The sequence below is a fragment of the Sciurus carolinensis genome, chromosome 7, assembly GCF_902686445.1.
Source record: "Sciurus carolinensis chromosome 7, mSciCar1.2, whole genome shotgun sequence".
Taxonomy (NCBI): Eukaryota; Metazoa; Chordata; class Mammalia; order Rodentia; family Sciuridae; genus Sciurus; species Sciurus carolinensis.
In genome coordinates, this window is record NC_062219.1 from 125,128,308 (window position 1) to 125,138,358 (window position 10,051).

A 10,051-nucleotide genomic window follows, 5' to 3' on the forward strand; every position below is an offset into this window, starting at 1 on the left:
CTGTGACTGTCCCCTCCTGGGTGCCCTTGCTCTCAGGAAGGCAGTGACTGATGGAGTGTTCCTAAGAGCAGCAGGAGAGGGTAACCAATATAAAAGATCCTGAAGCCAGTGAATGACCAGGGCTGCAGGGTGGACAGTCATAAGGCAGGATCAGGAGGGCAGGGGAGTAAAGAAAAAATTCTTAACATAGGGCCATCCATGTTTAGAACAAGCAGTGCAAATGGGTTGACCCAGGGGAGAAGGTTGTGAACAGAAAGCATTCTTTGTTTATTACTCCACTCCAGCAAAAATGAAAGAAAATTCATGAGAACGTGCAAGAACAAAGGGCACAGCCACGATGGACAATACATCAGTCCAGCAGGGAATTTCCAACTCAACTGCTCACATATAAGCTGGACACACGGTCCCTTTTCTCACTCCTGTCTGTTCCCTTGATTGCAGAGATGGCTTCCTGCGACGTGCTTTCTGTAAGTTGGGATTTGATAAAGAGGCTGGGAAAAGGAAAATCACTTCCAAGGGTTGAGGAGACATCTGAGGAATAGCGGAGGGAGGGACAGGGTTCTGGAAGTGAGGTGGCTGGGAGGCATCTCCAAGGAGTCGATGCAGGTGCTGATAGCTGCTGGGAAGGAAGATACTCTGAAGAGAAGCTGGTGACTTGGCTCTGGAGTTCTCTTTTGAATCAGTAGTTGGACTGGCTGCCCTTAGGGAGGACTGGTAGTGAAACAGGGAGCATGGCTGGATGTGTTTTTTGTCTCCCAAATTCAAAGAATGAATTCCATGAATACAAGGGTGAGAGCAAAGTAACAGGATTTATTAGAGTAATAGAAAGAAAGAAAACAGAGCTCCCAAAGGGGCTGGGGTCCCAGGAGAGGGTTGCCAACAGGTGTCTGTTCTCTAGGGGCTTATTTGAATCTCTAGGATTAAGGAATTTAGTCCCTGACCCAATCCTGGGTAAGGCACTCTGTGTCCATGAGTTTTTCATGAGCCCTTTGGCCCTATGTCCTTTTTTGGAGAGATTCTGGGATTTAGGCAATGGATATCTCTGCCAGTTTTTCTTCTTACATTGGAATGAGCCTGACCTTGATGAGGCCTAGCTTTTGTCTGTGGTCTTTCAGCCTTACTACACAAAAACCTGACCTTGAAGGGTTCCAAATTTCCTATCTGCCTATCTCAGCTCTTTCTCCTACCTCAGTAGGAATTGTAGGTGGGCGGTTATGCTCAACAGGAATGGAAAGACTTGAGATTATAAAATGTTTCCAGGGTTCTTAAACTCAAGCTTCCTTCTCTTCCCAAGGAGAGTTGCATAAAATTCATTTACCTTTTTGTTAATGATCTAATACATGACCTTAAATGAGAATGTGTATATTGACTGGGCGTGGTGGCCCACATCAGTGATCCCAGTTACTCAAGTGGCTAAGACAGGAGGATTCCAAATTGAAGGCCAGCCTAGACAGCTTAGAAGACTGTTTCGATAAAATTTTAAAGTACGGATGTAGTTTTGTGGTAGAGCACTTGACTAACATGCCTAAGGTCCTGACTTCAATCCCAAGTATTGAAAAAAAAAAAAAAGAATATTCAAGGCCCCCAACATACATTCTGTGACTATTTAAAAGGACACTGTGCTTAGGACACAGAACATTTATATTGTTAGTTTCTTTCTTAATATGCCACTGCTTTATAATAACTTACACATTATAGTGATACTATGCTCAGTGTTATGTGTTTATCTGTATTTATTGTATTTCTATACATATACCTATTGTATTGTAATGTATGAGCTCTTTTAATTAAACCAGGACTTCACTCACAGAAGGTAGCACCGTACCTAAGTCTTGATTCAGTTACAGGAAAACTATGAAAGATAGGGAAGATCACCCCTGTATAGCCTTGGAGAACACCTCCCATACACCACTCAAAAATATCTTAACCAACCTAGATGCTACACATATTTCTTCACTGCAGTGTTTCTCCTCTATGTTAAGCATCGCCCATATTCCTATGAGGCTGCCAAATCTTAGAAATTTGCTTTGGGAATTATTTTCAGAATCTGGTATACATCTTTTTGAACCTTTGTATGGATTTACTTTTGATATTTGACAAACTTGATCTGGATAGGACAGGCAGGTAAACAAAGTGGGAAATCATTCATTAAATTTTGAGATGGATAAGGGGTATAGTTCAAAAGGAATGAGATTAATGTTCTTGTTTGTGTCATAATCTGGGAATTCCAAAACAGAAGTTTCAAGAGACGGAGGGACAGAGATTATTGGAGAAGAGTTGGAGAGCCAGACAGGCAGTGGAAGAGTAGGGTGAGGGAGCAAGGGGGTGAAAAAATTGGGAGTCATTTTAGGAAACAGTTTTGTGGTTTTCTTTGTCCAGGTGAATGTCCATTCTGTGGAATGGCCATTAATGACCTTTGCTGCCTGCTACAAAGACAGCGTGAAGAAGATCACTGAACACATCAGATCCAAGACCAAAGTTCCTGTTCAGGACCAAGTCCTTCTTCTGGGCTCGCAGACCCTAGAGCCACAGAAAACACTGTCATTTTATGGCATTGACAAGGAGAACACCATTCACCTCACCTTGAAGGTGGTGAAGCCCAGTGATGAGGAACTGCCTTTATTTCTGGTAGAGGCAAGAGATGAGGGGCAGAGGTACCTCCTCCAGGTGCGAAGGTCCAGCTCAGTGACCCAGGTGAAAAAGATGATCGAGACTGTGTCTGGTGTGACCCCTAAGAACCAGATTGTCACTTGCAACGGAAAGAAACTGGAAGATGGGAAGATCATGGCAGATTATAGCATCAAAAAGGGCAATTTACTCTTTCTGACACGCTATTGTATTGGGGGGTGACTTTCCTGGGGATGAGATGGTTACCTGGAGTAGAGTTCATTTTCTTTTAGCTCTTACTCAGCAACCACATTTTTCATGATTTCCCAAAATTAATGAGAATAAGATAATAGAGGAAGATTTGGGGGTGGGGTGTGGGGAGGATGAAGAGTATTTTTCAACTCTGATTCTTTGATTCTACCATAGTTTATGGCAGGATTGTTACTAAGAATAGAAAATATCATTTTTATTTGAGGGATACCATTCAAAGCTGACTTGAAATTTATTTCTTTGAAATCCTATTTCCTTTCCAACAGGATAAGATATTAAGCTTAGGTTGTGATTCAGTTCTACTGATTTTTGTGTTTATATATTAAGCTCACTGCTTCATCTGTATCACTCAATAATTGGTGAATCAAAATAAACTACTTATAGAGCGTAGTGAAAAGATTTATTATGAAATAACTTTTTTACTCCAATATGATTGCAATCCAATTAATAAATAATTTAGAAATTCAATCTAATTCCCCTTTTCTTATTTAAAGTTGCTTGGTATAAAATGAAATCTGGTACCATGGCCCCTCTTCTCTATGTCTCACACCCAATTAAAATTCTAATTTCTAGTGATGGGCATGGAAAGATATTTTCCAAGGGGATCTAGAGATTTTGTGTCTCTAGTGGAGGCTTCTTGGGGGTAGATGTGCTTCTGGAGGGAATGGGCTTCTTCAAAGTTAGGGGATTGTGTACCAGTCTTGGCCCTGCTGGCCTTAGGGTCTAGGTTGGGCATATATATGGCTCTGGATGGAGGAGGCTAGGGCTTGGCTTCTGCCTCTATCTCAACGCTTTCTTCATCACTGGATTTCTGCTCCTATCTTGGGAACTTGGGTTCCTACCTACCTCTGTGTACTCCTGTATCTCACTGTTTCTCCCTTACGTTTCACTACCAGTCACTTGTAGGTTTTTCTTACAACCCCATACAAGCTTTCCTTCTCTATCAGTTTTGGTTCCTTCTTCTCTTTAAAACTTGTTCAAGACCATCTCCTGCAGGAGAGTTTCTCAACTTTTAACCTTATTCAGCATAATTCCCTAAATTTATGGGTATTCCTCATGGGCCATATGTTATGGTGGGCACTGGTCACCTGATTAAGTCTGCATTAGGTTGGGCTTGGTTTCCCAAGAGAGGCCATGGTTCCTTTTTCTGGGTGGGTAGGGCTGTGCTTTTCTTATTAACTTGAGACTTGAGGGAGCCCAGATGGCAGAGCACACAGACTCTTCCATAGTATTCCATCAGATTGGGAGAAAGCATCGTGTTGCTCATCATCTTAACTGCATGTGAAATCTTGGGTATCCCCTGAGGATGAGGAAGCCCATGCCCGTCATCGTGCTTTCTTTCTTCATTGGTGTAGGAGAAAGCCTGAGGGCGTTTCCCACTTCATAAGTTGTGTGTGTGTGTGTGTGTGTGTGTGTGTGTGTGTGTAGTGTATATGCAAATATACGACGCAGGAGTTTTCCTGAAGAATTTGACTCTTGTCTGATGAAAGGAAGGAACTTCCCCCCAGTCTTAGTCCCCAGGAAAAATTTTGCTGATTCTCCTAAGAAAATGACCCGCCTGAAGGCCAAAGTGACTGACTCTCCATTGGGCATTTCCATCCGTGGGCCCTGGAGTAAACCTTTTTCCCCTTCCCAAGCCACTTACTGCCCAGCTTGCCCTCTCCCCAGACTCCCCAGGAGCCTTCTGGCTGCCCCCTTCACTTCCTTATTCCGGAGAGTGTAGATGAGCGGATTGAGGGCCGGTGTGACCACGGTGTAGAAGAGCGACACGAATTTGCCCCTCCCCTGGTTGTAGCTGTGCGTGGGCTGCAGGTAGGTGTAGATGGCTGAACCATAGAACAAGCAGACGGCGGTCAGGTGCGAGCCACAGGTGCCCACCGCTTTCCTCCGGCCTCCGCTGGACCGCATGCGCCATACTGCGCGGCCTACCGCGCCATAGGAGGCCAAGATGACGGAGGACGGCACCAGCAGGATAACCACGCGGGCGGCGAACATCTGGCGCTCAATGGTGTCTCTGCCGCCGCCGCAGGCCAGCTTGAGCAGCGCCGGCAGCTCGCAGATGAAGTGGTCCAGCTGCAGGGGCGCGCAGAGCGGCCGCGCGGCCAGGAGCGCGGTTTGCGCAGCCGAATTGGTGAGGCCGCCAAGCCAGGAGGTGCTGGCCAGCGCGCGGCAGAGACGGGGCGAGGCTAGTCCCGCGTAACGCAGCGGGCGGCACACCGCGACCGCTCGGTCCAGCGCCATCACCGCCAGGAGGACGCACTCGGCGGAGCCCAGGGCCAGTGACGCGCACAGCTGGGCCATGCAGCCACCGCGGGGCAGCCAGAGCGCCGGGCCACGCAGGTTGGTCAGTAGCGGGGGCACCACGCTGGTGGTGAAACCGGCGTCCACCAGGGCCAGGTGGCAGAGGAAGTAGTACATGGGCGTGTGCAGACGCGAGTCGCGCACGGCCAGCAGCACCAGAGCCGAGTTGCCGGTTAGAGTCAGGAGGTAGCAGAGGAGGACGAGGGCGAACAGGACCGGCTGCACCGAGGGCCAGTCTGAGAATCCCAACAGGAGGAAGCGCTCCTCTGTGCTGTGGTTGGCCTAAAGGAGGAAAACTCCAAGAATATTTGGAAGGACGATATAAAGAGTGACACTACTCTTACAAGTAAAAGGAAAACCCGGGATGTGGGCCTGAGGAAGAGCTGAAAGCACACAATAGTATAGATAATAATTTATTTATTGTAGTCCCATTTAACAGATCTGAACCCTTAGTTTATTTGCTACACGCCAGTATTCTTTGTTTTTCTATATTTACAGGGTCCTATGTGGGAGATAAACGTCTGTTTTATGGATGAACAAATGGGGTCTCAGAAATGCTAATGAAGTTGTCCTAGGGTCTTAGCTAGTCAGTGGCCTTGTGTGACTGTACTCAGGCCTGTCTGTTTCCAGATCAGTGCTATTTTCAGCTGCCTCCCTGGCTCTGGTTGTACTCCCAGGGGCCAAAGAAGAAATCTAGTCTCCCTCCCACATCACAGCCTTTCAGATTTATGAAGACAGATTTCACTCCGAGCCTCCTTTCCCCAATTTCCTGGAAAGTGTGTAGTACCGAAGAATTAGGACAATGTTCCATGCTTGCCCCAACTAACAATTTGTAGATCAGAATTATCACCTTCCTTGTTTCAGGTGCTTCACTTTTGTGGAACTGGGGCCAGTAGAATTTCTGAGCAGACAAAGCCTGTTAGACCTCATAAATTGCCTTAACCTTGTTTGATTTGTGAACACAAGTGAGACTTCATTAGAGCTATTTCTTGTAAATACCTAAAGAAAAACAGAACTTACATCCAATCAGTTAGATGCAGACAGCAGATTTGTATATCTAGGCTCTTTTTAATAGGACAGACCAAATAGTGCAAATGTATAATTATAAGCAATCAAATATTTTCTTTGATTTACTTCTCTGTTCTATTAAACTCTCCCTTTTTGTGTTGCTGCTTTGACTTTACTGAACTACTTCTGGACTGGAGCTGCCTGATTCATGAAGAGCTGTTTGTTGAAATAAACTCTTAAATTTTCTTGTGCCTCAGTTCACTTTTTTCTTGTGGTGCTGGGGATGGAACCCGTGGCCTTGTGCATGGGCTCTTCTACTGAGCTGTGTCCCCAGTTCATCAGTTTATGTTTTAACACAGCCCATTATTCTTCTGACAGTGATGTCTACTCTGTTGTTAATGAAGCTTGCTTTACAGTGTCAATGCCCCTCCTGCCATAGACAATGATCAGGATCACCACGGAGCAGAACATGCATGCTAGCCTTTAAACCAAGAGTCAGTTGGTGGAGGAAAGAACACTTTCTGGTAGATCAGAAGTTGGGAGGCCTTGGTCCTATCTACCACAGCTACCTTTGGATGATTATTTGATATGGGGAAGTCACTTCATATCCCGCTGTTTCAGTTTACAAACTCCTGTAAATCCAGGCGTTTGCACTAGGTGACCTTTCAGGTTCCTGTTCTATCTTGTAGCATTTCTCAAACTATCATAAAGGGAATGTGGGGAACAAAGGATCTCCCCTCAAGGGCATTTTGATCCTTGAGAATGATGTTGAATCAAATATCCTAATGGTACAGAAACCATCATGATTAATAAAATTTAAATAGAAATCTTTCTACTTCATGTTTCCTGGCAATGTATAATTGTATAACTTAATAAATGTATAACTTAATAAAAAATTTTTTTTGGTTATGGTACTGGAGATCGAATTCAGGGCTTCACACATGCTAAGCAAGTACTCTACCACTGAGCTACATCCCCAGCCCTAGGTAACTTATGTGGAGGGTGGTGACAGAGGATGGGAGAGCAGTGACTGAGATTGGGGGGTCTCTGATGACCTTATGGCTGTGGCATGCCTGGTGCCTGGGAACATTTCTGTGCATGGGCACAAGATGCTTAGCTACTGTGGCAATGCCCTGCATGAGGAGGTTCTGTCCTATCAGCTCTGACCTTGATCTCAGGTACATACCTCCTGGGAAGGAAGGAATTCTTATGCTAGACAACCACAATGTTTCACCAGCTCTGCTTTTCCAGTTCCTGCCCACCTGACAGTAACTTTTTAAAAAATGGACTTTCTTGAGAGCTGCACAAAGCTCCTAACATTGCACAATGCAACTGTGGAAAGCTACAAAGATGTCCTAGTTTCTGTAACTTTCCTGAATACAAAGAATAATGGTTGCATAGTCTTTAACCTGATAATGAGACATACATAAATAAAGATTGCTAGCTTAACTCTTTAGATCTGCATCTCACTCAGGGAGCAGAGCTCCACCTGATCCCAGCTTAATCTTCAAAATCTGTGTCTGTGAATCTTTATTTCCAATTCCCCTTTGCCCCTCGCTGGACCCAGAGTTTGGTTGTACTGGTCGCGGCAAACTTATTTCAAACATCACTTTCACTGCTTATATTTAAAAATCATAATCCTCTTTTTATTTTTTAGGGAAAAAATCCATTTTCCCCAACAAAGCATCTCACTTCTATGGTTCTCTCATTTTAGCCTCATTAGACAGAATAAATAATAATGTGAGTAAAAACAAGGGATCAGGAGCCAGATTGCCCAGGTTTGAGTCTTGATTCTGCTTTTCCTAGCTGAAAAACCTTGGGGATGTTACTTAACCTCTCTCTGGGTCCCCCGTTTTCTCATTTGAAAGAAGTAGTGGGTGAAATGAGTTAAATACACAAAGCACTTAATACAGTGCCTGGCACATATTAGGTGTTTATTGAATGTTAATTTGTATTTTTATTTTATAAAACAGGAAACAAATTTTTTTGTTTGTTTGTTTTTGGTGATGAAGATTGAACCCAGGGCCTTAGACTTGTGAAACACACATTCTAACACTGAATTACATCCTCCAGCCAGGAAACAAGTTTTTAAAGGATTCCCTCAATATATGGTAACTTAACATATTAAAGTTCCATATTCCTTTCATATATTAAATCTAATCTCGGTTCATTTGAAATAAGGCTACAGTCTTATAGAAGATAGGAAAGTAATCAAATTAAATAACGTGTCTAAGGTCATATGTTTGTAAATGTATAATAAGATTCTGACTAATTCCAAGGTCATGCCTCTTTTTTTGCGGGGGCGGGGATAAACTAGGTTCTATTATGCTAAAGACTGTGGAGTATAAAAAGGATATACAAAACCTGAACTTTATTTTTAGATAGTTTTACAGAACTGGGTCATACTGGGCATGGATGAAGTACAGGAAGTGACTTTTCAGGTTTCTGAACCAATGGTGGCTAGAAATGTTGGGTTACAAAAAGTCAGGTTCTTTAGTATTGTGATTACATAGCCATATATTAGTTCAGTCAGGTAAATTGCTAAACCTTTCCCCTCCAAACATTCCACACCATGAAAACAGTCATACACTAATAAAATTCCACAGATAACATCCTTATTACATGTACGCATAAATTCCCAAATACACATCTCCAACACTTGTGTGCACACACACACACACACACACACACGCACACACCATCATTCCCCCTATGCATCCAGAAGGTAAATTGTAAAATACATTGTGTAGCATCCCCTCAAACCTCACTTGGCATTCTAGAATATGTCCCTCAGCTGCAAAATCATTTCCCTGCTCCAGAGCAATGTAATAACAACTTACCTTCATGTCTAAACTCTGGCCCCAATATTTAGACCTTGAGTTTTCAGATTATACTTTGGTTCTCTTGTGCCTGCTCTGGATTCTCTGGGTTTGAAATGACAGTGGAAGAGATTAACAAAAGACCCACTTGTATGACTCTGTTGATTTCTGAAATGAGTGCCTGAGGTGACAGTCAGGCACCTCGGGAAGGAGACAGGAGGTGGGTGTCATCTTGTCTGTGAGCAGAGGAATGGATAGAAGGTCTGGAAAGAAGGCACCTGAGCCTGTGAAACATGGGCCCCGGGGCAGAGGTGGTGATGTCTGTTAGTGCAGGGTCCTGAGGGGGGAGGGTACAGATGAGGCAAGGGCTTGTGGTGGCAGCCAATCAGCATGAGCTGGTGGTAATGACAAAATTATCCTTCTGAAGTCTAAGGGGTAAAGCAGTTGGATGGAGGGGAGGATGCTGATGAGTCTTCTCACTAGGGGGGAAACAGGGGACTCATCTTTCCCTGTTATTTAGAAGAGGGGACAGAACTCCGGGGAGTCTGTGTCCTGCTCCCATCATTAGTGCTTTCATGGAGGTGTCCAGAGAGAAGTCCCCGAGGGTGAGGAAGGGGAAATTCTGCAGAGAAAGTCCCTTCAGGGTGCTGTGCTCTGGCAGGGTGTAGGGGCCAGAGGCAGCATAATTTCCTTTCATTGCCATTTCTACTCGTTTTAATTAGTTCTTGTTCTCTGACCAAGTGACCTAAACTGGCTGCTTATCTTCAGTGATTCCCACATCATCATCTGTAAACCATGGAAAACAATGCTGACCTGTCAGAGAGGTAGACTTGTAGAGATCATTCTCAGTTTTGAATGCAGCTGTGACTCATGTCTTCAGCTTTTGCCCATCACCCCTTCTTGTTGCTGTCACCCGCCTCTTCATCCTCTTCACTGTACTTCTTTGGTCTCATTCTCTTTTACATTGACTCCAGTAAATCTTCCATACTGAAACTATGAGTTTGCAAATGACCTCTGCATTGCTACACCCAGTGGTTAGATTTTTG

At 44.2% G+C, this 10,051-nt stretch overlaps 2 protein-coding genes across 2 annotated transcripts; one reads left to right on the plus strand and one right to left on the minus strand.

The window, feature by feature from the left end:
• The first annotated feature begins 428 nt into the window (after positions 1 to 428).
• Ubd (ubiquitin D) lies at positions 429 to 3,250 on the plus strand. The gene is made up of 2 exons (XM_047559527.1): positions 429 to 467; positions 2,380 to 3,250. The coding sequence occupies exons 1-2, from the start codon at positions 444 to 446 to the stop codon at positions 2,848 to 2,850; spliced, it is 495 nt and encodes a 164-aa protein (XP_047415483.1). The 5' UTR covers positions 429 to 443; the 3' UTR covers positions 2,851 to 3,250.
• A 1,268-nt stretch (positions 3,251 to 4,518) lies between these two features.
• On the minus strand, positions 4,519 to 9,032 carry LOC124989354 (putative olfactory receptor 2I1). Its single transcript, XM_047559235.1, is given in 3 exon segments — positions 4,519 to 5,460; positions 5,462 to 5,512; positions 9,027 to 9,032. Coding segments are annotated over 3 exon segments (999 nt in total).
• Between the last annotated feature and the right edge of the window lie 1,019 nt (positions 9,033 to 10,051).

Bases quoted from the DNA above. Each gene is read 5' to 3' on its own strand.
- Ubd (XM_047559527.1), top strand. From the start codon at position 444: ATGGCTTCCTGCGACGTGCTTTCT. The intron at 468-2,379 runs GTAAGTTGGGAT...TTCTTTGTCCAG, and splicing joins CTTCCTGCGACGTGCTTTCT to GTGAATGTCCATTCTGTGGA.